The sequence below is a fragment of the Durotheca rogersii genome, assembly GCF_024521655.1.
Source record: "Durotheca rogersii strain YMJ 92031201 chromosome Unknown GGS23scaffold_4, whole genome shotgun sequence".
NCBI lineage: Eukaryota > Fungi > Ascomycota > Sordariomycetes > Xylariales > Xylariaceae > Durotheca > Durotheca rogersii.
The window spans coordinates 2,546,602-2,571,044 of NW_026251235.1; the positions used below are offsets into that span (position 1 = coordinate 2,546,602).

The following is a 24,443-nucleotide window of genomic DNA, read 5'->3' on the forward strand; positions in this document are numbered from 1 at the left end:
TACGCGCTGCTCCGCGATCAGAAGCCCCCGCGTGGCATAGACAGTGTCGAGGGCCATTATGACGGCAGTGGCATGCGGACGATTACGACGTTGTTTAGGAGTGATCGCGCGTCGGCGTCGGCATGACGGGTGAAAAGGGGTTAAGGGGGAGATACCTACTTCGGCTATGCGGCGTGGAGCGCGTATGGGCACAAGTATTAAGGTCCAAGTGATGGCCCGGACGCCTTCCGAGACATCGCCGCTTTACTCGCGGGACAGGATGATAACCAGGGGGTATAGATTGTATGGGAAATAAGTTTGAGGGATAGTTGTCGTGGTTTAGGCTAGTTTCCGAGGTGTCTATACCGACGTCCTTTTGCACCTCGCTTCTGCCATCTCTCTCCGTGTCTCCCTTACTTAAATAGGTGTTAATGTCATTATTTCTAACAGGTGTTGTTAGCTCTGGCGGGATTGGCCTTCTGTGACTATAGATATGTAGGATGCTCTCTATGAAGGATAACGCTACTAATAGTAAGCCTGCATACGATGTCTCGGATTTACTCTTTCGGCTCAGGCCACCATCGCCGCCAAACGCCACTTGCGAGCAAGGGGGCTTCTCGGGTTGTCCTAGGCCACCCAGAGCTGGTGTCGGCATGGGAGACGTATTGAGCAAGGAGGTATGAATGGGTATGCTATCCAAGGCTTCTCGTCGCAGTGTCGGATGAATGCACGGGAACGGGTGTCCATTACCTATATCGTTAACTAAATACACCTGACAGATGACCCCTTCTCGCCAGGTCTCTCAAGTTTTAGCACGACTTTCTCTAGTTCTAGGCTCTCGACTGGCTAGGGACTTGCCCCCGATACGGGGCCGTCACTTGAAGAGGGGATAGATAGCTGGGATGTAATAGTCTGTCCACGTACCGGGGTGCCCCATCCAGATTTGATGCGACCCTCGCTGGGGAGAATGCCGGCGAGAGCAACTTGCCCCGGTCTAAGGACTAGCATAGCAAGAGAATAAATATGGACTCGTTAGGCTTGGGGCTAGGGTCTTCGTCACCCGGTTTAGCGGAAGAGCAACAGCAGTTAAGCTTATCTCGCGGACCGGCCTCGTTCGACGTAGGTAGGTATAAGCCGTTGTTCATCTCTCTACCTATCTGTCTATCTAGCTATCTACATCCACCCCTGTGCGCGTCGGAAATCGCTCGGGGTTTACCTAAAGGACCACTGCTGCTACTTATCAGCGGGGATGGTGAGATAGGTATTAGCTGCCGGTTGATTGGCGGTCTGCGGGGGAGGCGTTGAAGTCTTGGCCATACGACCGCACCGCTGCTTTAAACTGCGCGAAGAACAAGAAACCGTGCCTTATCGCCCTGCGAGCAAGGAGATACGGACGCGGTGGCGTGCGGGCCATTAGATGATGTTTTCTTGTAAGTCGATCTGGCTTCCGTCTGCCGAACAGATAGAGAAAACAGCATCATTATCCACCTATTTTCTTTGACATGATCCTATGTCCTCCCGGGGAAAAGGATGAGGGCGAGGGCGCTCTGTATTGAAGGGCTTATTACTAACTAGATAAGACTAAGAGTTACTACATAATGAGTACGATCGGCATTACAGTACACCCATGAAAAAGATGACTGTTGCGTATCCCTATTGTGTGTTTCCTACGCGCTGCTATTTTCTGCTTCATATTAGAAACTCACCATGTTGAAGCACGAGATAGACTTCTCCGTGTCAGTCAGCTTTACCCTCAATGCTAATTCGGACACCTGCAGTCCTTACCTCAAGATAATGTGTAATCTGGATTGACAAACTGGGGTGCCATTAGCAGACTTGCAGCAGATATCATTACCTATGTATCGACCAGGGCAGCTATTTTTCGTATATTAATATCCACAGCCCGCTGTGGTACTTGAGTTTGAAGCTCCCGAACACATAGGCGATATCATATGTTCGCCAATAGCTAGCAAAAGCGGTAAGTTGTCGTGTATACATAAGTTAAAGTGCCTACTAATGAAAAATTGAGAGAAGGGGATAAGGGGGGTTACATGCAGAATGTGGTTCTTGGGTTTCACGGTTGGGACGAGCCGTGACCTAAAACTTCTACGGCCGCGTGGGGTAGGTGGATTGCGCTGATCTTGAGACATTGCATTATATTTGAGACTTAGATTTGTTGTGTCTCGGATCGACGAAGGAGAGGGCATACGTAACTACCGTACCCCCCTCGGACACATCCCATTTCTATTAACAACACATATTCAACCGCCGACACAAAGCTATACATGTCGTGAAACTTCCCGTGGCATTAATAGCTTGTACTTATATCAACGATACCTATTAATCCAGGGCCGCCCTTCTCGTAAGATAGGGAGGGGGGCTCGGCAAATCGATCTCACCACCATGGTTGTCTCGGCGGGCCTTCGAACTTGAAGTGTCCGGGGTGCAACCTGGCGAACACGCCCTCGGGGTCGTACTTGCGCGAGACCTCGCGTAGCCGGGCGACGTTGGCTGCGCCGTAGCCTGGTATCGGGTCCTGGTACTCGCTGGCGTAGTTGGCGTAGAGGAAGGGGTGGTCGACGCCGCGCTCCTGCGCGCGGGCGCGGGCGCGGGCAACGGCACGCGCGGTGGCGGAGAGCACTGCCACGTCGTCGGCCGCGTCGGCCCACATGATGGCGTAGTTCATGAGCAGGAGGGGCTCCCCGGCGGCGGCGCCGAGGCCGAGCGCGTTGCCGCCGCGCCGCAGCATCTCCGCGCGCTGCGGCTCCGTCACAAGCTGGAAGATGAACGACGGCAGGAAGCCCTTCACGTCCTGGAGTGGCTCGATCTCTTCGTGGAACGCCGTCAGCATGTCGATCGCTAGCTGCCGGTCGACGCGCGTCGTGAGCGTCCAGTAGCTCTGCCGCGAGCCAGCCGGGGTAGCCTCCGCGATCTCGAGCGTCAGGTTCGACAGCAGCGTGGTCCTCGTCGTGTCCCGGAGCAGGTTATCGACGCCGAAGAAGCGGTCGAAGACGGCGGGGTGGCCGCCGCTCGGCTGTGGCTCGGAGTAGTCGACGATGATCGTCGACAGCCACATCTGGTAAATTTGGGCGTAGGCGAACGACACGATGAGCGCTGCCTTAGGGTCCTTCGCACCCTTTGCCAGGTAGTCGATCATGACGTCGATGAGAGCGACCTTGGAGCTGTGCATCTCCCACGATAGGAACCCGCCCCACATCGGCCCCTGATCGAAGGTGTCCGCGACGAACTTGGTGACGATGCCGAAATTCCCGCCGCCACCGCGCAGGGCCCAGTACAGGTCTGCGTTTGTCTCCGAGTCGACGTTAATGATCTCGCCCGACGCGAGAACTACCTCGTAGCTGGCGATATTGTCGCACGTCCACCCGCGCTGGCCGCTGAAGAATGAAATGCCACCTAGGGATATGTGAGCATAAGGTCCTTAGGACGCAGATAGCGTGGAGGGAAGCTTGGGAGACGTACCGCTCAACGCCAACCCGCTGACGCCGACCGTAGCCGCGCGCCCGCCGGCCATCGCTAGGTTCGACTTCTCCAGAGTCGTGTAGACGTCATACCAAATGTTTCCGGGCTCGATGGCTACGGACTTCCGGTCGGCGCTCAGGGTGATCTGCTTCATGCGGACGAAGTCGATGGAGATGCCGCCGTGGCTGCCGGAAGAGGCCTTGAAGGCGGTGTGGCCGCCGCCTTTGACTGCGAACGAGCACTCCGTGGCGCGGGCTAGCTGGACGACGATCGACACCTCTTCCGCGTCGGCCGGGAAGACGAAACACGCGGGCTTCGTCTCTAACGACTGCTGGTTTGACCAGAACCGGGCGCGCGCGGCGTCGTAGGATGCCTGACCGGGGGTGCCGACGCCGTCGCTGCCCAGCGCGCTGACGAGGACATCACACTGGTTACATATTCGTGAGAAGCGAGCTCGCGGAGCGTAGTGTCCTAGGTCCCAACTTACCGCAAGTGAGCAATGACACTCCTCCTGGGCCCGGAGACCCGAGGAGAGGTCGTTTAGGCGGTCAGAAGCGATTCCATTCTTCGCCAGCACCGTAAACGGGTTGGAATTGAAGCTGGCGGCGCCCGACGCCTTTCCTTCAGTCGGCGACGCAAGCACGGCAACCGTCCACCACAACGTCGGCCGCATTTTCAAATCGACACTGGGTATAATGAATATGTGGTCGGCGCACAATTTCGGGAATTCAGAGACGAATTGATTTTATGTCGTAATTTTCGTCGAGAGAATTCTTGATGACTGGCATCCCCGCCGCAGGGGCTAGGTACGATTACCGCTAAAACTGACGACCCAACTGCAGGCATGCGCCTCTCAGTCCCAAAATATCCTCGATTTACTCGATACCTGTGGTTAGTAGCCCGGACGAGATGAGCCGGCGGTGGTATGTCAGGGTCGCCAGTCGCACTGCGCGAGATACGTGTCACGGAGAAGCTAGACAAGCATTCTCAGGGTGCGTTCGTTGGTTCTGCTATGGAAGCTCGGATTGCAATCCTATCGGCGCTCCAGGAAGAGGCAAGCTGGCCCCCAACCTTGGAGTCGGAAGATTATCGGAAGGATTCTAGAGCTCGTCAGGGTCGTGGCACTGCAGCAACGTGGGCGGAATGTGGGCGCCTATGAATATTCCGTACAGACGACGCCTCGGGTAGACTCGACCCACTGACATCTACATAATGCCAAGCAATAAGCTACCTTGGTTCGTGATTCGGGTAGTCGAGGGCGTTTATGAACCTAATGTACCTACGCTCCAGCGAGTTCGTGTTTCCCTTCTAAACGACGAACTGGGAACTGCCCTCTCAGGGAGGAGGGAGGGTACAGGATAGACTGGGTGATGCAACGCGAAGACGAGAGATGCTAGATGGGTAACTGAAAGCTGTAAGCAGCTTGAAGCTGTGTACAGTTGAGAGCTGTAATCAGCCCTAGCCTGGCACGCCCCTAGTACCCCACGGGAGGTCACGGGATAGCCTCAGCAGGCAGTCCCCACGGATGTTAATTAATACTACTACTACTATGTGTTTCCCTTCTTCTGAGATATGCCGCAGGTTATGATAAACCGGTATATTAGGGTCGTGTGGCAAAGTCTTCCCCTATATAGACATGGTAATTCTTTATATGGGCTTGGTTGCAACATTTCGAGAGTAGAATAGCGAACGTACCTGGGTAAATTTACGATTGCTACCCCAAACTAACATGAACGATTCTAGGCAGAGGAAATCCTCTCGCTCTAAGTGCTTCAGAACCGAAGGAAGGGCCCGACTTGACGACGACGCCCGTCTTTTTATTTTTGAAAGACTTGAACATTACCATCTGATCATCGCCCATCAGCTTTCCATTCACAACCTGCTAGTCGTCCGGCAGCTTTAGTAGCCGCGGGTTGTCTTTAAGGCGCTCGCTAGTCTCGGGGTCGAGGAAGCTGTACCCTACTAGGTCAGTAATGGAATCGAGGTGCATATGAGACCTCCATCGCAACCCTAGAGGGCAGAGGAATGCTTGAGAGTCCCCCTAGCTGTGCACGTATGGCTCCCCGACGACGGCAAACGCGCGACGGGTACGCTACGACTGACCCCGTAGTATCATAGGCGAATCACGTCTAAGAAAGACATAATATACCTATGTCTCCTCGAATTTAGAATTGGCATTGCTATGGATGGCTTGCGTGAGAGGTAATTGCTTAGCCTTTTCGGGATTATTAAATTGCTTGATACAGAGAGCATCCACCTAGAGAGGAACGGGGCCGATCCCGGTGCCGCAGTTGCGGTAGAGCTAACGCAAAACTTTGGCTGAGAGACGACGTAGCATCGCCCTTCTATTTCACCTTAGTACTAAAAGCCACATCGTGTTGAGCAGCAGAGCCCTAGGCGTATGGCGGGGCTCCATATTGAATCACTGGCCGGCCATCGTTAATAATACCACTTGAGTACACACCCTACTAGAAAGTATTGAAAGAAATGCGGGTAGAGGAAGAATGTATTCGTAGGTAGTATTACTAAGGCTACATGTACGGGGTTCGTCGGGTCTGATCTAAGAAGTCCAATTATAGTCGAAGCGTGGGTTGGCATCGCACAACGATGCTGAAAGGGGTTAGGGGGTGCACTCACGTAATCTAGAATATTAATAGATTCGACGGTCTAATCAGCCCGTCGAAGACTCGCATCTACTTTAGCTGAAGTTACAGGCGTGGTATCTTGAGTCATATCGGAGGCGAAGAAGGACGGATATTCTCTAGGGGTGCTCTAGCTCGTTGGCCTCGTCCGTTCAAAATTGTTGTGGTTTCCACATGCTTCTCTCACTTCGTGGGGTCACTCCTCTCTGTACACTTTCACTCTTGCGTTTCGGCTCAATTTACTGGTGTTGGTATTTTTCATGGAAGACATGTGGATATATTACACCTAATTTTCCTGTCTGTTAGGGGGACTCTAATGGGTGAGCGGACCCCTTCTACGATTATGGAGGAGGTTAGGAATAGATAAGATGAAGTCGTTTCTCACTCAACCCACGTCATAGGTACCTAGGTGCCAGAACCCCCTCCTTATAGATTGCCAGAAGGGGCAAGAAACTAATATCATCTGTCTCACCGGCGATTCAAACATAAACGCAGACGTTGGATGTAGTCGGAGCGTTTCGATACATATCCCAGCTGAAATACGTCCGTTTGTTCGCAACGAAGAGTAGCGATGCGCTCTAGGACAGACTGCGTGCACGACCGCACATCTCCGAGGCAGACGCAGGTATCGACGGCATACGGCGTTATGAGTAGGCCTTCACCTACCGGGAGATCATCGGCATAGGTATACGCTGCATAACTTTCACAACTGACGTAACGCCACAGGTGGTGACGTTATGGCTTCGTTTGCCGTAGACAAGGAAGGGGCCAGCACCACAACTAGTCTCGCCTTCCGTCTGCGGGCACCTGACACGATACCTAGCTGTATATAGAGGCAGGGGCAGCTTCGATCCGGCCCAGTCCTTCCCAACATCGTAGTGCCGCTACTTCGTGAGCTTGGTAAAAAAACAGATAAGTCGACCCGGCCATCTCTCTCGTCTCCCATCTCGCTCCCCTCACTCTCCGTCACCACTCTTGTCGATCCCCGTCGATCCCGTCGATCCCGTCGAATCGACCTTCAACTCACTATTACCCGAACTAGCCCAGAGGAAAGAAAAACCGGTTTCTTCTTCTTTACTGGCACGACCATCATCATGTCCATCCCGACATCTACCTCTGTTGTCGAGTCCGCCGTCATCAGGGCGCCTCTCAGCCACGTCTGGCACCACATCAAGCGTCAGTCCTCGTCTTATCACGGCCCTTTCTGCTAAATCATGTGCAACGTATCTACTCGTGGCGCTCCATCGCTGACGTGCGTGTCCCCCTCTTGCACTCCAACAGTCCAGAACTTCAGCCACTTCTGGTCGGCACTCAAGTCGAGCCAGTTCGTAAAGGGTGCTAGCGACGAGGCCGACATCGTCCAGTGGGTATTTGAAGACGGCACGAAGCTCGAAGTCAAGCAGGAGGAGCACAGCGTACGTCTTACTTGATTGACGTCCGAGGATAGGTGGAGCTAGCTCGCTAACCAGACGGACCCCTTCCTTTTGCTTGGAGGGTGAGGTTGTGAGCGCAGACCATAAACCACTACATCACGTACAGCGTTATCGACGCCCGCCCGGAGCTCCCTTACTCCTCGGTCCTATCTACTATTCGTTGCTATGCCGTCACCTCCGGCGAGTTTGAAGACAGCACTTATATCGAGTGGACCGGTAATTTCTCTAGTGACGCCGACGCCGGTACGTGCTTGATTCACTCGTGCCAGCCATCTCCCCCATCCACTACCCTTATTCCCTGTCGACCCGTCCGCCTTTCCTTTCTTCTGCTTACCGTTACTACGACTTCTGGGACTGCGATGTGCCGTCTATTGACACCAATTGTAGCCGTCATTCAGGATGCCAAGTTCAAGCGCCGCGATGCGCTTGCCGACCTAGCCAAAGTCTCGACGAAGAAGTGAGAGAGCAGCGCTGCGGTCTCGACAAGGCTTACTACGGGATCCGCGACAAAAAGAGACGTTGATGCGGGGAACACGGTAATGTGTACAATAGCTATGTATGCCCAAATACATCCACCATAAGCAACGTCTGCGTTATATACAGGAGAACTTGGCCTAGTTACTCGCAGTCCAAAACGGGGGTTACGACCCATGTTGGCTTGATCCTTTGGGTCCCATTCCAAGCCCGGATTCTTTTCCCTTAAGCGATACCGAAGAAGGCGACATCCATATCCGGGTGCTGCGGCACGGTGTGGCCGACGCCCTGGGCGCTGTATCCCACGAGCTGGGCCGTCGTCGTCGTGCCGTCGCCGTAGATGGTCTGCGTGTACCCGCTCTGCGGCGTATTTGCCGTATCCTTCTTCGTCGTGAGCCCTAGGACATCCGACCACTGCTTCAGTTGCTCCTGGTCTACAATTTCAAGGTCAGTACGACATCCCCCTTCTAATGTGGGCCATAAGGAGAGCTCACAGTTGGGATAGCGGAGCGTGCTGTCGGCGGTTCCGTGGAAACTAGTGTGTAGCGTCAGCTTGAGGGAGCCTCCCGAGGGCGGAGCGGCGCCGAGACGAGACGACTTACATCTGCAATCGGGGTCGGGGTCCGGTGTAGTTGGGGTAGTACGATCGCACGAGGTCACCCCACTGCTGCGCCGTCTTGGTGAGCTGCCCGTTGGCGCACGCATTGGCCCAGCCGGGGGGGTCCTGGGTAGCGGTCGAACCCTGGACGAAGAAGCAGCCGTCAGGGACACCGGAGTAGACCGACACAGCCTTGAATACGTCGGGATAGGCGCCAGCTAGAACATTCGCCATCCTTTAATAACGGTCCAGCGTCAGCTACCACCATACCACGAGATCAGGGGGTCGTTAGGCGTGGGCCTAAGAGACGACGAGAGAGAAAGGTGGGATTATAACACGTACATGGCGCCGGAACTAGTTCCAACTACAAAGGTCCTGTTGGCGTCTCCGCCGTAGTTTTGTACCGCGTACTTGACCATGTTCGCGATTGTCTGGCTGTCACCACCGCCATCGTGGGTAAGAGCTGCGGAACACCCGTGTCAGAAAGCCTGCCTTGACCAAGAAGATGCACAACACTAGACTTACTGGCAGTGGAAGCGACGTCGAAGCATCCGCCGCCGGACTTGGAGTTGGGGTAGATCAGGATGATGCCGTGCCTGTCGGCCTGGGGTTGTAGCTGAGAGGTGCTCAAGTACCCCTGCGCGGATCCTTGGCAGTGGTGGACGGCGACGATGATCGGGGCCGGCGTCTTGAGGTTCGCCGGCACGTACGAGAACATGCCTAGCCGGGTGGGGACGGCGTTGAAGTCGTTGACACGCTGCAGCTGCTGGCCACTGCCGAGCGTAGCCAGCGACGCGAGCGCCGCGATCCTCGTTAGGAGCTGCATGTTTGCCTGGGTGCTCTTGCGCGGTCTATTCAGCGTACGAGAACCGAACCCGGATACCTGCGAGAATTTCTTCTCAACACCGTGTCGTGCTTAGAACTCCTGGGGGGGAGCAGGGCCCCAAGAGATATATATATATATATATAGCACCGTTTCCGTTCCCCCGTTCGTCGGTTGGCACCCATCATGGCCTCGCGTGGCAGAGAGGACTGCCATTTTTCCGGCGCAGGTTCACCGTCATTTGTTCCACGTGGCTAACTGGTCTATCGGTTCAAGGGGTGCCGCGGAAGCAGGGCGTGCGGAAGACGCGCAGAGGACAGGGGCCTACTTTACCCTGTTATCCGCCCGCCAGCTATCGGCTCTTTACCCCGAGAATTAAACGCGGGGAATGGGGGGGACCGGGAGCTGATTCGTGTGTTTTCTCTCGCCCTGGGGACCGCCGTCTCGAAGTGGATTGTTCCGTTGACGCGCGGGCTCGGGGGATGGATAGAGAGTTACTCGAATAGGCAAGTTCCCTCGTATGAGGGTCGCGCCTAAAGATGGGAATGCTACCCCGGGACTGGTCTCCGGTGGAGCTCGGGATGCAGGATAGAGCATGTCACGAGCGAGGTCGGTTTCACATTACGAAATAACAGTATTTATTTATTCGTCTCTCCGCCCTGTTCGTTCTCTATATGTAATACCTAAGCGTGATGTCAAAGCCACTCGAACAGACCCTGAGCTCTGATGGACTAGGTGCCTCTCTCTGGACTTATTATATGCGGCTCTGTGGGAGCGGCTATAAATATAATATCTAATAGATTACACGGCCCCCCTGAACCGCCCACGTTTGTGAGTTCGACGCTTGAGCGACGTTACATGTAAGCCAGGCCCACCAAGAGCTGGGTAGATAGATAGCCGAGGCCGGGTCCTCTTTTTCTCACGTAGCCCTTCGTCAGATTCCTGCTCCGTGACATCTCCATTATAGCCGGATGCCACAGGTGGTTATCGGCGACACCCTGAGCACGAATACCGTGACCCAGACGACACTAGAAGCTGGCCCCTCCGTAGGTTAGGTAGTTGAGAGAACCAAGTAGTGGTGCTAGTGGCAGTAGCAGTAGTATTTAACCGCTTGTGCGGACGTGTTAAGCTACCTATTATCGCTAATCTTCCCAAAGGGCATTACAGGGGCGCTGAGCTAGGCCGGCGGTTGAGAGCCTCAAACTATTGCCATGCAAGAAACTCCTTGGCGCGGGTTACGCAACCGAGTGTTTAGCTGCTCACGATCATTTTTCTCAGGGCGACGCCTCCCGTGGAGCAGCTCAAACATCAAGTGCAGACCTCCTGCTCGGCGCTATTCGCAGATTCCGTCCACCACGCCCCCTAGTTATCTGGCCCGTATATGGCTAGCTTTGCACGTTTCTAACGCTCTATCAACCTAGGTAGCTCTAGATTTCGCCCTAGTAGCAATCTTGGGTTGTTTCCTTGCCCTTGGTGCAAGCACGGCCCGCTCGATAGAACACACTGCACAAACTACCTACCTGCTAGCCCGCGATCTCTGGCACGACGCCTCGGCTGGTCCTCGCGGCCATGCCGTTCTGGCAAGCAGGTTATCAGCCACGTGCGCGTGAGCACGCGAGGTTGTGACGACCAGGGGGCGTCGCAAGCGTTCCCAATGGAGAGCAGCAGATAAAACTCGGCGGAGCGCGGCTCGCTAGGTACCTACAAAACGGCCGAGTTTCGGTCGGCGAAACGCTCGTCTTGGTGGCTCGGTTGGTTAGAGTGTTGGTCTCGCAGGTCTCCTACGGCCTATACGCCACCCAAAGGCCGTGAGTTTGAGGTTAGTTTGCGCTGTCGTCCCCCCCCCCCCCCCCCCCCCCCCGAAATGCGCGCGGGAATACCTACTGATTTGTAGGTAGGTAGACGTAGTCTTACCCACTACCTAGGTATGGGTTTGAGGACGTAGCCTTATTTGCCTTTTTACTTTATTTTTTCGTCGTAAAGTCTCCTTCCTGGTGATTAGGAAAATAGAGCGGGATGAAGTCCCGTGTTGACTTCCACCCAAGAAAAAAAGAAATTAAGAGGGATGAGTCAAGAAATTGACATCACGTGCCGGTGCCAAAAGTGAGCAAGATTCCCTAAAATGTGGGGTATGTAGGTACCTATGTATATATCCAGGCTATGTCATCGTAGTGGATAAGGATAAGAGCATCGGGCTTGTTGAAGTCCTTCCCAACTCAACTTTAACAGCTAAAATGTATTCGCGGCCATTTTCTTCGTCTTTACCTGCGGTTTACGACGCCGAACCAACTGGTGGCAGGAAGTCCGCTGATGCTCCGACACGTATCCGGTGATGGTTTTATAATCACGGTTTCGGCGTCTTGCGATGCGCCGATGCTCCCTGCTGTGTTTTGTGCAACCCGCCAGCTGGCCCGTTTGGTTGGCCCCTTTTAAAAAGCCACCGACAACGCCCGCGGGTAATATTTTGTTTTTTTCTGTCCCGACAAATTTTCTGCCTTGGAGGATTCCTTCGTCACATAGGTCGTGTCCAGATCCGAAAATGGCTGTGATTTGTTGCGACGCCCTCGTGCCCTACCAGCCCAAGCCGACGGACCAGGAATCCAGGTTCACCCTGTTCATGGACTGGGCCAGGTTTCCCAGGGAATCCTCGATAGCGGCCGATTCCGACGCCTTCTTCATTTCCTCTAGGCCCGACTTCGTCGTGCAGGTGGCGCGCGGAGCCCAACACGCCGGACCGCCGCAGAGCGACCGCTTCTTCGCCCGCGCCGAGGGCAAGGGCAAGCCCTTCGTCGAGGTGACCGAGAAGGACTTGGCCGAGGCGAATTACCAGAAAATCAACGCGTGAGTCTGCCGACGGTCTGCCTGGGCACCCCGACGTCGTAAAGCCTGCTTGCTGACCGGAGGGCATCCCTCCGCCAGGTTCAAGAAATTCCAGTGTAGCGACCATGATGAATTCTTCACGGTCAACCTCTACCTCGATAACCCCCTAAGCCTCCGTCACTGGAACTTCAATCTAACTTTCCCGCTGACTTCGATCAATCTATAAGAGTACGGGGGATTTGCACGAATAGTCAACCTACGGAGCGGACAACTCCAGCACCCTCTATCGCGGGCATTTTGACATCTCTCCCGGTCTCTAGTCTGTGTGGATTTGGAGAGTGCATCTTTCATGCGCAAGGTCGGAACGGGTGGCTAATATGGTCAATATTCATCCTTCGACCGGGTGTGGGCACAAAGGCGTGTGGTACATGACGTGACCGATCCCGCCCGCGTCGCTCTGAGATATGGGCATCGGAGACGGGATCCCGTTAACTCGACTCGCATTTTGTTACTTGTTGCTTGTTTCTTGTTCTTACCTGCTATTATAATCAACGTACACTGTGTCTTTAGTCATGTCCGTATTGATAGCTCTCTCCGGTCTTCTTTCTTATCCTAACTCGCCTTCCTCACCCATCCCCTACTTCTCCCTTTTAATCGTGTTAGCGGTGCTTATCTATTCCGACTAGCTAATAAGTTTCGTTTCTTACCTTGCATTCCATAATGGTCTGTTATGTTTCGTTGATTCCACATGATTCCAACATGTTTCACTCAGAGCGTTGAAATACCTCTCCGGCGTCGTCACTTTCGGCCTGGCTCGGGTTTCCGCCGGATCTCCAAGTATGATGGATGGAACCACAACCCTGTTCACGTCAGGGTTTCCGGGGAAGCGTATAGTTTACTCCACGGCTTCCCCTCGTTACCTATGCCCAGCTATGTAGGTATATAGGCTTAGATGCGGAGTAATGGGGTTATCGTTGGTCCACCGGGCGAAAGAGGGGCGATCCTATTCCCAGGTCGATTGGGACCTTCACCTGCAGGCTTTTTTTTCGTGGGCTAAACTGCGAATATTCGTAGATTGCGTGACATAGGAATAAAGAAATGGCGCCGCCCTTCAGAGCCGATCACATAGGATCGTTGTTGCGGCCCCAGTCGCTTCTGGAGGCCCGCTCCGACCTCTCTTCGCCCTCTCAGATGTACACTTTGGACATCCCGCAGTCTGTCAAGGACGCCGAGGCCAAGGCAATCCGCGAGGTGGTCCAAATACAATTGCAAAAGGAGATACGACCGATTACGGACGGCGAGTATGCTCGCCAAATCTACTACGGCGGGTTCTTCGAGAGACTCTCCGGCTTCGAGGCCAAACCAGACCTCCCTATTCCGGACGCGTTCCGAACAGACTTCCCGACAACCAGCGGTCTCGCCAAAATGGGGGCTACGACACGAGCGGCGGTTATCTGCACGGGGAAGATCGGGTATAAGCAATCTCCCTACTTGTCGGAATGGCTTACCCTTCGGGACAGCCTGCCCCGGCACCTATGGGGCGACGCCAAGTTCACGATCCCGACACCCAATTACCAGCACATCCAACTAAAGCCGGGCACGGCGTGGATCGAGGCGTCGGGCTATACCTCAGACGAGGAGTACTTCCGCGATCTCGCCAAGTGCTACGCCGCCGAGCTCAGGACGCTCTACGATGCCGGTCTGCGTAATATCCAGGTGGACGACCCGCACCTGACGTACTTCTGCTCCTCGCAGTTCCTCGAAGGGTGCGAGAAGGACGGCGTCGACACGGACGCGCTCCTGGACTTGTACACCCGAACCCACAACCAGCTCCTGGCAGACAAGCCGGCAGGCCTTCATGTGGGGATGCATCTCTGCAGAGGTAATATGTCCGGCTCCACACACGTAAGTCCACTGAGCCCCCCTATTCTCGTCCCGCCCGTCCCCAAGGCCTGCCTACGGCCATGGCACCGGCGTGTCTCGGGGGCTGGTCCGCGTGCGGATCGCTGACAAAGAGCACGGGCGCAGTGGGTGTCCGGGTCGTACGAGAAGATCGCGTACAAGCTGTTCAACGAGACGAACTACGAGACGTACTACCTCGAGTTCGACGACGTGTCGCGGGCGGGCGGGTTCGAGCCGCTGCGGTTCCTGCTGCGGGGCAAGAACGTGGTGCTAGGGCTAGTGTCGACCAAGACGCCGGCGCTCGAGGAGGCGGGCGCGCTGCGGGCGCAGATCGCGGCGGCAGCGGCGGTCGTCGCGCGCGCCCAGGGCGTCCCCGACGCCGAGGCCCTCGGCTGTCTCGCCCTCAGCCCCCAGTGCGGCTTCAGCAGCCTCAGCGTCGCCGGCGGCAAGGGCGTGACGCCCCAGCGCATGTGGGAGAAGCTGCAGCTCGTGCGCGATGTCGCCCGCCAGGTGTGGACGTGATCGCCCCCAGGGAATGGCTTTTGGGGGCTCTTCCCCTTCCCACCTGGGCGGCGCAGGCTAGGCGTTGTCTTATCCTGGAAGCTGATCGCGGGCTAGTGGTAGACTGAATCGACAAAAAGAGAGGGGAAAAAATACGCACGTAGGAGGGAAGGTACTAAGCGGTTATCACCTACCTGTTTGTTGTAGGGCCCTTTCCTCAACGGAGACGTCCATAACTCCCTGTATTTCAAGGAAGGTGTGTTCAAGGCCAGACGCAAGCTGCGTGACGCTGTTATTTGGCAAAATCGCTTTACTCGTTCCTCTCACCGGACTGACGAGGCAGCTACTACTCGTTAGGCAGGTAGTTGAAGACGGCAGTGCCGCCCTTCGCGGTCATAACAATCCTCGGCTCTTCTTGACAGCGATTGCCGATGTTTGGGGTACTTTCTACTGACTTCTTGCATTCGTCGCTCCTGCTTTCCTCTCCTTCGAGGAGAGGTGCCTCCTACCTGCCGCGGTAGCTCAACTCGTCAGGCAGCCACGGGGACCTGATGGGACGAGGTGCGATATAAAAACATCCTCGCCCGCCTCGTGAACCGGATGGATGATTTCTGTAGCAGTTCCTTCGCTTTGCCGTAGCCCCTGACACACCAATCGAAAATGGATCCTGTCACATACCAATTGAACCAGCCCTTATATGCCTACATACCGCAGAGCGTAAATGTAGGCGTCTACGTTTTACGCGACAGATCCAAATTCCGATTCCCAGCGTCGGGCGCGAGAGCTCGAACCACCTACGGCAGCTAGGATCTACAACGCTCCCCGGCGAGGCCCTCCTGCGAGCTCGACCGCGACCCAGAGCCCGGCAACAACCGAATTACAAAGCCGGCCCCGGCTGCCGTCCTACTATACACAGGAATGCTTACTTAGACTAAAGCGCGGAGACGCCATCGACCAGGCTTGCCCTAACGCCGCACATCATCGCGGTACGTTGCCCAGTGGCAAATGTTACCCGGTCAGCTCTAGTCGCTTCGCCGCGCTTATACGAGAACAACTAGCCGCCGACCTAGACGATAGTTGCGAGGCGCTGGACAAATACGGAAAATTTGGCGCCATCGGGGCGCTTTTCAAGATCACGTTGCAGCCATACGGCTACACCTTCGTCGCCAAAGGCGTTTAACGCGCACACCATCACTTCCTCTCCGACGAAGCAGACGTGTACGCGCATCTTGAGGCCCTCCAGGGCTACGACATCCCGGTCTGGCTCGGGCAGTTTGACCTCGCCTCGGCGTACATCCTGAGCAGTGGCGCGCATGTCTGTACGATGATGCTTATGTCGTACGCGGGCGAGACGCTCGCAACTTACAAACCGCACGACGTAGAGATAGACATAGACATTGAACAGGAGCAGCGTGGGCACGCTGTGATGGAGACCCGTATAAGGACTACCCAACTGCCGACAACTGGCCCGGTGCCGATCGAACTGAATCACAGCTGTGAACAGCTGTAGTCGGCTGATCGGTTAGCTGAAAACGGCAGCTGGGAAAGACAAGAATGGAGATGGTGTCTGGAATGGCCAAGAAGGCAGATGAGAAACGAGTGAATAGCTGTAGAACCTGATGTCTACAGGTCTAAGTCTGATCGATAAAAATATGAGTGCGAGACCCATACAAATACACATCCAAAAGGCTACGTGGCCTAGTCCCACCGCACCACTACAACATAGACGAGGACTGCCAGGACTCCAGGACTTGGTTGATACGCTTCAGGAGCACGGCGTGGAGCACGAGGACGTCCGGCATCTGAATACGGTATGGAACGAAGAGAGAGGAAAGGTGATGATGATCGACTTTGATCGGGCCGAGATCTTCACTGCGCGGAAGCGGCCGTTGGAGGAATCAGAGGGCAGCCCGGACTCCAAGAGACGGGCCCATTGACTACAACCTATCTCACTATCTCCTCCCCCCCCCCCCCCCCCCCAAAAAAAAAGACGCGATATACATAACGTGCCGGTGGAAGGCACCGAGGCCTAGCTCTTCGGCGTCGAAAAAACAGTTATAAAAGTGTATAGATATCCGTTGGTAGTATCCAGTTCAGGCGAACCCATGGTAAGCGCTTGAATCACGTTTTGGGCACGTACTGTAAGTTGCCCCGGTGCTAGGTCTACCTAGGTATCTGCAATCAATCGCCGAGGCACCGAAAGCGAATCGCTATGTTTTCTATTTCGATATTCTAATCTTGGCCACGTGGTTCGTTGAGATCTTGCGGATAGTGCTCAGTTTCCTCTACCTGAGGGCAAGTGTTGACGGTACCGCGCCGGTACCATTCCGGGGAAGACCGGAGCGTATCGCCTATCGCGCTGACGAAAGAGTGTGGAGCTGACCGCCGCGGAAGCCTTGTCAAGGAGACCACTTCGGTCGAATGCCGAAGGGCGTACGTTGGTAGCTTTTGATCTCAAAGGCGGACAGGTAATAGTTCACCGAAACGTAGCCGAGTTCGTAGCACGCGTCACGTCGAATATCACGCGGGTTTCTATTCGCCCGACAAGGAAAGTGGCTCGGGGGCGTCGGCGCACCATCGCTTTGGTCGGGGCAGAATCGGGGATGTGATTGGGGTCTCTGCTTTCGCCCTTCCTACTGGCGACCCTCCCCTATATGTGCATACGATGCCTAGACCGTTATAAGCTTTGATCAGCGCAGCCAAGAGCTGCCGGCCCCGGGGTCCCTACCTGTAGGAGCTAAAGGCTAGCTACCTCTAGCGCCCGCCCTTGGGGCTATGGACACATAGGTATATGCACGTGTTCTTAACAGGCTTATGCAACTACTAGGTATATCGTTCTCTGGGACTCACGGTCCCGCGGTGCGTTGCGGTGCTCCAAAGTACTACCTGGTATCCGACGATCCTTCTACGCAACCTAAACACATACCCAATTCAGCGCTCCCTCGCCCTCCCTCTCCGCTCTATAGCCCCAAGAGCTCGCTTGGTGCCGCCCACTCGGTCGAAGAGTAGCAGGGTTGTGTCTTCAATACAGGATCTCCTGGCCATGGTTCCGTTCTTGCGCAGCCGTCTTCGCAGCCTCTCCTCTCCAAGCGGGCCACCCTATATATCCGTACCAGCCTGCGTCCGCTACCTATCCCTGAGTCGTCGCTATCGCATCCGCCTAACAAGCCGCCAGAGTTATAGTTATAACCCGTAGCATCCTCCTATAATCCCTCACACCCCTCCCCGTCCTTCTCTCTCTCGCGCCTAGCCGATAGAACCGCGCCTCTCGGTAGCAGACATGCCAGGCACCGCAACCCTTCTGGCCTGCCAGGGCATCATCGCGTCTTCCCGCCAGTTTGGGCCGCTGTCGGCTGCGCGATGTTACAGAACCCATCCCGCCATCCACCAACGTTACTACAGAATTAGCGCCTGTTCCTATAGGAAACCCTCCAACGCTTTCACGATATGTAGATATCCGGAAGAGAGAGCTGCCCCCCACACCTCGCCACTATGCCACCACCACCCGTGACATAAGGTTACCTCCGGACTGGTTTCTTCGCGCGCGAGCGTAACGATATGGTATCGCAGTCTGGCGTCTGGCATCTTCGCCGATCCTTCGGAATAGGCGCGGACCCGAGCCCCGGTCGACTCGACTAGACCGCTGCCCCCCCCCCCCCCCTCCTCCCCCTCTTCCACCCGCGGGGTCGATACGGGTCCTATATGTATAGGCGATACCTAGGGGAGGTAAACCCTCCCTATTGGAATGCGTGGTATAGGCACAAATAGGCGAAGGCGAGGGCGAGGACGATCTAAGACGAACAATAGCGATTGCCCGCTACATAGACGCACCCAAAAGTCTAGAGCCCCATCGAGAACACCACAGCTACCCTGGAATCCTCTCTATGTAGTGTTTCTACCGCCTTCCCTTCTACTGAGCCCGATAGGCGCGGGTTTATCCCCGTTTATTAGGGGGGGGATTCGCTACCGAGAGACATAGCTCTGCCTAGGCGAGGGCCCTACTCACGCACGCTGTCGACCTCGCGGCGTAGTAGCGTGAGATTCGCGCGAGAACTCAGCACCGCTAGGATCATAACGCCTCATTATTACAAATCCGGACCTTTTCGAGGCCGGAGTCGGCGTTTAGCTATAGACCCGATAGGCGGGGCGCGGCAAAGCGCAGCGGAAGCGTCGTTTGCCGTGGATGAGTTCGAGTTGAGAATACGACGGTTCAGAAATGAGAGAAGGTGGAGAGGCTGGTGTTGGAATAGGGGAGTCCAGGGACGACCCGCTGTTCGCAGTACAGGAGCCTCCAGCGATGTGTGGAATGCAGCTAGGCCTCTGTTCCTCGACAACTGGACAATACACACGAATACACCAGGTCGCCGCCTCATACCACCGTACCTTTGAGTAACTACCACGGGCCGTTTCCTGAAAGCGATACCTAAGTTCATCCCGGCTACCGCAATGGTCCTTCTAGGGCGGGCCATGTTGGATACCTTCAATCCTCTCGTCTTGGCCGCCTTCTTTTGCTGCTTCTTTAGGCCGACCCGTTAGGTTATGGGCTGGCGCCGAACGCTTGACAGCTCTAAATTGGTCCGCATTTAGGCATGTCTACTTCCCCCAGGGGCTTTTACGCAGCTACTGGCTCCTGAAGAGCATACCCTTCCCTGCCACCACATTCATACTTAAATATATACGAGATACTACTACGCAAACTCGCTATACAGGGCCAAGGACCACTCTATATACTCATAAGTCCCCGGTACTGCACGTCTCTACCATTGTGCAGCGAGTGGTTCTCATAGTCTTTACGCTATAAGTATTGTCCCCCGATCGCCACGGCGGTACTAGAGAGGGCATTTCCGTCTAGTATCCGAGACTACGTCACGGCCTGTACAATTCCGTCTGCATGTGCAAGGCCGGCCCCCTTTTCCATACGTCGGGGGTACTAGCACGTAGAGGGGTCGTACGGCGCCGTAGCTGTCGAAGAGATCAAGCGAGTATTCGTCTCGCTGTCGTTCCTTTAGACGCGGTTTCCCCCGTCGATAATGCCACCTATACCTAGGTAGGGAGTAAGCGAGTCGAAGGGGTTGGCCGTAGTGGCGTAGGTAGTACATCGGAAGACGGGATAATACGGCTACAGATCCTCTATTATATCTGCACGTCTAGTATATACAGCCGGGCGACCTCGCCTTCGCGTATTCGGCCCCCCCCCCCCGGCCGCCGACCACCCCACCCCCGCGAGCGGCGCGCAGTGGCGCGCAGGGAATACTAAAAGGATGCGGACAGCCCGATTTCGAGAAGCGAATGCTGTGCCTAGGTGGCAGTTGCCGTAACCGTCGTGGCGCTCCAGCGGGAATGGAGCACTCTGGGCATCTGAGATGTCACTTTTGCTCCTCGGGCGACACCTACGTTCTGGAGTACCTAGGTTGGATAGATATAGATACTTAGGCAGGTAACTTGGCCCCGGGTACTGCTCGTATTGCGCTGGTTGCAGGTCGCTGATACACCAGCGTCTATCTGCACGTCACAGAGCGAGCGGGATACATCGCCGTGGGAAAGCGTTGATTCAATCGCAATGAGGTAGGAAAGTAGCAGGGTGACTCTACGAACGTCCTCAAGTCCGAGTGTGCCATCCGGCGAGAGAGAGTAAGACCAAGTAGGTACATAGGAGAAGAATCCTGCCCCAGGTCTACGAGCCTCTACGGGCCCGTCTTATGCACTCCATGCCTTATGCCAGCCCAGCCAGGCGTATAGTAGCGTAGCCGTGACGCAGCAATACCTACGATCATCTACGCCCGCCCTCGGCAAGCCTCACGAGAAGCGTAAGTCAGTGGTGAAGTCGCCCCAGCGCGACGCGATCCAGTCGATGGGCGGGTGGATGCGCGGGCGCCAGGGGCCCGCGTCGCCGTAGACGGGCATGTCCTTATTGCCCTCGAGGACGTAGGTGGAGGAGAGATTGAACAAGCCGGAGAGCACCATCTTGGCAGCGGCGGCGGGGGGGGCCTGCGGCACGGCGACGCGGGCGCCGCGCCGCCGCATCTTGGCCAGCAGGCGGCACAGGTAGAAGGCGGTGTTGTCGGCGCCGATTGTCCAGGGCGACGTCGAGTACCCGAACATAAAGACGAGGTTGGGCACGCCGTCGAGCATCGCGCGGTTCCACATGAGGCGGCCGGGCCAGGCGACGGGCGCGCCGTCGACGCGCGCCGCGATCGCGCCGCCGAACCGCAGCCGCAGCCCCGTCGCCGTCACGATCACGTCCGCGTCGACAGCGCGCCCGTCCGCCAGCCGGATCCCGTGCGCCTCCACCGCCGCGATGCTCCCGCTCGCCACCCGCCCCCGCCCGTGCAGCGCTGCGTAGAAGTCACCTTCTGGCGCTATGCACATCCGCTGCGCGAACGGCGCGTACCGCGGCCGGAAATGCACGTCGGCGTCGACGTCGGGCGGCAGCCGCGCCCGCGCCTGCGCACGCAGCATCGCGCGCGCGCGCCCCGGCCACGCTTTATAGAGCAGGGTGAACAGGTACGGCACGATGAGGAACCAGAGCCTCTCGTAGGCCTGGAAAGCGGCGCTGGGGAGGTACGGGCGCAGCCGCGACGGCGCGCGGCTGCTGTTGTCGAGGGGGAGGATGTACGTCGGGCTGCGCTGCACCATGGTGACCTCGGCAGCCTCGCGGGCCAGGCTAGGCAGCAGGGTGACGGCGGTCGACCCGCTGCCGATGATGGCGATCTTCTTGCCCGCGTAGTCGTAGCCGGGTGGCCAGAACTGCGGGTGGATCACGTCGCCGCGGAAGCTGGCCAGGCCCGGAATGGCCGCCTCGCGCGGCCGCTCGTAGTCGAAGTACCCCGTCGCCATGACGAACCAGCGGCCCTCGTAGCGCGCGGGCCGGCCATCACAGTTGACGGCGAAGCTCCACCGCCGGGCCGCCGACGACCAGTCCGCCGCCTCGACGCGGTGCCGCAGCCGGATGTGCTCCTCGATGGCGAACCTCGACACGCTGTCCTTGAGGTACGACGTTATCAGGGCGCCCTCAGCGATGGGGTGCGCAAACGGCCACTTGTTCCACGCGAAGCCGTAGTTGTGTAGGTCCGAGTCGGAGCGGATGCCGGGGAACTTGAACAGATCCCACGTCCCGCCGATGGCGTCGCGCCCCTCGAGAATCACGTACCGAAGCTGCGGGTGCTGCGTCTGTAGGCGGTACGCGCAGTTGATGCCGGAGATTCCAGCGCCGACGATGACGACGTCGAAAGAGCACCCGTCGTCCGCCATTTTCGGAAAGCTGATAGTATGATCACGCGCAGATGGGCGCAGAGACAGGAAGGATCGGGGAGCGTTGGATATCGCGCTGATGCAAAGCGGACGGGGTACGTGTGCAGTGCTTAACGTAGGTAGGTATATCTAGGTAGTGGCAGAGACATTCAAAGGGAAGCTAGACGATTTCAGGCGGCCCGCCGCGCGTCCTGTAGAGCTTTCAGCGGGCGTCTAATATACTCTCTGCCCCGTGGTCGATACGACGCCGTGGCACACGCGGATCCCGCTCGCACCTCCTCAGGGCCCACGACAGCGAATGGATCGTTCGTCCAAGCCGCAGGTTCTCTGCAGCGTGGTTCCATTGGTTTACTCATAGCAAGCCCCCCCTCGGCCGGCACATTATATCTAATGGCACACAGACAAGAGAGAGACCTAGTCTCAAGCCACCACTGGCTAGCTAGCTGTCCACATCGGAACTCCGGTGCTCGTAGGCTCTACGCAGACCCCAGCGTGCATACGTGCCTATACCTATCCAGCTGGTTTGCGGCGCCGTAGCTCGAGGCGGCCGTCCCAGGTTCTGGATCCGTGGAGGTTCCAGACTAGGAACTCAGAGATAGAGCCATGTAGGCAGACCGGCTAGTCTATCCACATAGGGAGGTAAATAAGATCTCGCGTTTAATGGTCGTATAAGGGTCGCGTGCTACGTTCCGCGCTGAGGCCATGATAGGTAGTCTTACCTGGAGTTGCGACTGCATCCGACGAACTTCGGGTGTAGATAGAGCGTCCCTAGAACCTGACGGCAGGATTTGGCGTATAGAGGGTGCATGCCACCATCCAGGCACGATAGAGGGAGACTGATTAGCTTGGTAACATCGCGATAGGGAGGGCTAAGGAAAGCCTCTAGCCAGGCATACGGGAGTCTGCACGTACGCACTCCATCGGCCAAGTCTCAACCCTGGCAAGGCGGAGGGTGTTGATGGGAGAGAGGCATCGCGACAGGGTTCCATGCATAGACATGCGTACCACATGCAGGTATCCGGGACGGTCGTCGCAACGGACGACTGGAAGCCTTCTCCGAGACCCATGTCCTATAGCAGGATAATGGCCGCATGGAAGAAGAAACGGATTGATGAGGACGGCGAGACCAGGCTAATGAGTTAAGTTAGCAGCTACTCTATTGCGGTAGAAGGACGGCGCAGTTGTATTGCGGGCTGCGCGTCTCCCCGGTTCCAGAGCAGGAAAGGGAGATGTATTCTGGATTTGTCGGTACAACCCGTCAGCCCCGGCGATGCGAGGGGAGGATGGATATCTTGATATTGCCTTGATTAGGTACCTACCTAACCTGAATCATCGCTACGCCGCCACACTATCCGGAGCTATGCATCTGTTGAAATAAGCTTCCGGTCAAGACCGTAGGTATATCGATTACCGGGTTCGGTTCCGACCAGATCCTATCCGCTCGGATGGTCGACGCGAGGAGTGAGATTATTGAAGTTGTCGAGGAGGAAGAGTCCAAACTGCTCTGGGCTATTCGCGTAGCGGGCCAGTTCTCTGCCTCGTCACCGAACTCACCATCAAGATCCCCCCGTTGAGCGAGCTGGGGAGCGCCTAGGGTGCCATATGGGTAGGAAGCTTCGTGTTTCCGCTAAGGCGAGCCGATGAGGTTGCTCGAGCCATGAAACCGCTGATGGACGACTGTGACAGAGCAACGGCCGGCCTCATAATAAGCATGGCTTCCCCGCCCGTACGGAAGCTATGCGTAGTTATCGCGGCAAGATTTACCGAGAACCCGGATAACGCGAAGGGCGAGTATAGGTATAAGCCTTCATATTACCTTACCCCAACTACCGTTAACGGCAGCCCAGTACCTATCCAGGACACCAGCGACGGCTGCGAGACACTCACCGCTAAGGGCGGGTTGAAGCGGTTTGGCGTGGTCGGGCTGAGGCGCTTCGACGTGGAAGGATTCCTCCAGACCGTCGACGTGTGGAAGACGCTCGTGGAGGAGTGTCCCGACGCGACCAATACGGCCTTCAACTTTCAATGGGGTTCGCGTCCTCCGAAAACGCCCGACTCTGCATCAGCCATGTCTCTCCACGACGTTCGATATTAACAGCAAGCATCCCGCAGGTCCGCCTGTCCCGTCCCTTTTCCGCGTGGCACGGTGCAAATAGGAACAACCTTATCTGGCATACCGACGTCGCCAACCGGCAGAAGGTCGACGAGTTGAGTAGCAAGGCGATCGAGATCATGCACGGGCCTGGGCAACGCCAGCGGTAGTGAAACAAGCCGAGACAGACCTCAGAACAAGCTACCGTACAGCACAGCCTTCTCGCTAGTATGGTTTCCCAATGGGGCAACGAGGATCTATACGTACACGTACGCTACGTATTAGCAAGGGCTTTATTTATTAGATAGGCAACAGGAGTAGTATCGCCTCTCTCGCCAATCGAGGTAGTAATATGATCTCGTGTGAGGGCCATATTACACTAGGTAGAGGTGGTCTTGGCCTTCTTTTCGCCGCCACCCGTCTGGCTCGCTGCCGGAATCGCGTTAGT

The 24,443-nt window shown here is 56.3% G+C and overlaps 8 protein-coding genes across 8 annotated transcripts; 4 read left to right on the forward strand and 4 right to left on the reverse strand.

The window, feature by feature from the left end:
- Positions 1-9: 9 nt before the first annotated feature.
- Positions 10-1,439, reverse strand: GGS23DRAFT_382129 (uncharacterized protein). The gene is made up of 2 exons (XM_051513441.1): positions 904-1,439; positions 10-765 (listed from the first exon to the last, which is right to left on the reverse strand). Exons 1-2 carry the CDS (start codon positions 914-916, stop codon positions 95-97), a joined length of 684 nt encoding a protein of 227 aa, XP_051375038.1. The 5' UTR covers positions 917-1,439; the 3' UTR covers positions 10-94.
- Positions 1,440-2,280: 841 nt separating this feature from the next.
- Positions 2,281-4,630, reverse strand: GGS23DRAFT_382309 (FAD-binding domain-containing protein). The gene is made up of 4 exons (XM_051513443.1): positions 4,407-4,630; positions 3,947-4,283; positions 3,460-3,886; positions 2,281-3,393 (listed from the first exon to the last, which is right to left on the reverse strand). Exons 2-4 carry the CDS (start codon positions 4,130-4,132, stop codon positions 2,375-2,377), a joined length of 1,632 nt encoding a protein of 543 aa, XP_051375039.1. The 5' UTR covers positions 4,133-4,283; positions 4,407-4,630; the 3' UTR covers positions 2,281-2,374.
- A 2,565-nt stretch (positions 4,631-7,195) lies between these two features.
- On the forward strand, positions 7,196-7,995 carry GGS23DRAFT_594458 (uncharacterized protein; the record flags this gene model as incomplete). Its single annotated transcript, XM_051518166.1, has 4 exons — positions 7,196-7,277; positions 7,383-7,516; positions 7,615-7,777; positions 7,922-7,995. 4 exons carry the CDS (start codon positions 7,196-7,198, stop codon positions 7,993-7,995), a joined length of 453 nt encoding a protein of 150 aa, XP_051375040.1.
- GGS23DRAFT_382445 (putative Acetylxylan esterase A) lies at positions 7,916-9,618 on the reverse strand. Its single transcript, XM_051513444.1, has 5 exons — positions 9,132-9,618; positions 8,949-9,069; positions 8,611-8,841; positions 8,503-8,543; positions 7,916-8,442 (listed from the first exon to the last, which is right to left on the reverse strand). The coding sequence occupies exons 1-5, from the start codon at positions 9,430-9,432 to the stop codon at positions 8,234-8,236; spliced, it is 903 nt and encodes a 300-aa protein (XP_051375041.1). The 5' UTR covers positions 9,433-9,618; the 3' UTR covers positions 7,916-8,233.
- Positions 9,619-11,968: 2,350 nt separating this feature from the next.
- GGS23DRAFT_594460 (uncharacterized protein) lies at positions 11,969-12,475 on the forward strand (the record flags this gene model as incomplete). Its single annotated transcript, XM_051518167.1, has 2 exons — positions 11,969-12,270; positions 12,349-12,475. The coding sequence occupies 2 exons, from the start codon at positions 11,969-11,971 to the stop codon at positions 12,473-12,475; spliced, it is 429 nt and encodes a 142-aa protein (XP_051375042.1).
- Positions 12,476-12,883: 408 nt separating this feature from the next.
- Positions 12,884-15,196, forward strand: GGS23DRAFT_382509 (UROD/MetE-like protein). The gene is made up of 2 exons (XM_051513445.1): positions 12,884-14,154; positions 14,278-15,196. Exons 1-2 carry the CDS (start codon positions 13,348-13,350, stop codon positions 14,671-14,673), a joined length of 1,203 nt encoding a protein of 400 aa, XP_051375043.1. The 5' UTR covers positions 12,884-13,347; the 3' UTR covers positions 14,674-15,196.
- A 5,059-nt stretch (positions 15,197-20,255) lies between these two features.
- GGS23DRAFT_617435 (putative flavin-binding monooxygenase) lies at positions 20,256-22,215 on the reverse strand. Its single transcript, XM_051520870.1, has one exon. The coding sequence runs from the start codon at positions 21,901-21,903 to the stop codon at positions 20,449-20,451; it is 1,455 nt and encodes a 484-aa protein (XP_051375044.1). The 5' UTR covers positions 21,904-22,215; the 3' UTR covers positions 20,256-20,448.
- Positions 22,216-23,560: 1,345 nt separating this feature from the next.
- GGS23DRAFT_594463 (uncharacterized protein) lies at positions 23,561-24,165 on the forward strand (the record flags this gene model as incomplete). Its single annotated transcript, XM_051518168.1, has 2 exons — positions 23,561-23,933; positions 24,002-24,165. 2 exons carry the CDS (start codon positions 23,561-23,563, stop codon positions 24,163-24,165), a joined length of 537 nt encoding a protein of 178 aa, XP_051375045.1.
- Between the last annotated feature and the right edge of the window lie 278 nt (positions 24,166-24,443).

What these genes read in the sequence shown, in the direction of transcription:
- GGS23DRAFT_382445 (XM_051513444.1), bottom strand. Translation starts at nt 9,432, where the DNA reads ATGCAGCTCCTAACGAGGATCGCGGCGCTCGCGTCGCTGGCTACGCTC. An exon ending in CCCCGACCCCGATTGCAGAT is followed by an intron (nt 8,544 to 8,610) that starts GTAAGTCGTCTC and finishes GCTACACACTAG; the next exon opens with TTTCCACGGAACCGCCGACA. An exon ending in CACGCTCCGCTATCCCAACT is followed by an intron (nt 8,443 to 8,502) that starts GTGAGCTCTCCT and finishes TTGAAATTGTAG; the next exon opens with ACCAGGAGCAACTGAAGCAG.
- GGS23DRAFT_382509 (XM_051513445.1), top strand. Translation starts at nt 13,348, where the DNA reads ATGGCGCCGCCCTTCAGAGCCGATCACATAGGATCGTTGTTGCGGCCC. An exon ending in ATATGTCCGGCTCCACACAC is followed by an intron (nt 14,155 to 14,277) that starts GTAAGTCCACTG and finishes GCACGGGCGCAG; the next exon opens with TGGGTGTCCGGGTCGTACGA.
- GGS23DRAFT_382309 (XM_051513443.1), bottom strand. Translation starts at nt 4,132, where the DNA reads ATGCGGCCGACGTTGTGGTGGACGGTTGCCGTGCTTGCGTCGCCGACT. An exon ending in AGTGTCATTGCTCACTTGCG is followed by an intron (nt 3,887 to 3,946) that starts GTAAGTTGGGAC and finishes ATATGTAACCAG; the next exon opens with TGTGATGTCCTCGTCAGCGC. An exon ending in CAGCGGGTTGGCGTTGAGCG is followed by an intron (nt 3,394 to 3,459) that starts GTACGTCTCCCA and finishes ACATATCCCTAG; the next exon opens with GTGGCATTTCATTCTTCAGC.
- GGS23DRAFT_617435 (XM_051520870.1), bottom strand. Translation starts at nt 21,903, where the DNA reads ATGGCGGACGACGGGTGCTCTTTCGACGTCGTCATCGTCGGCGCTGGA.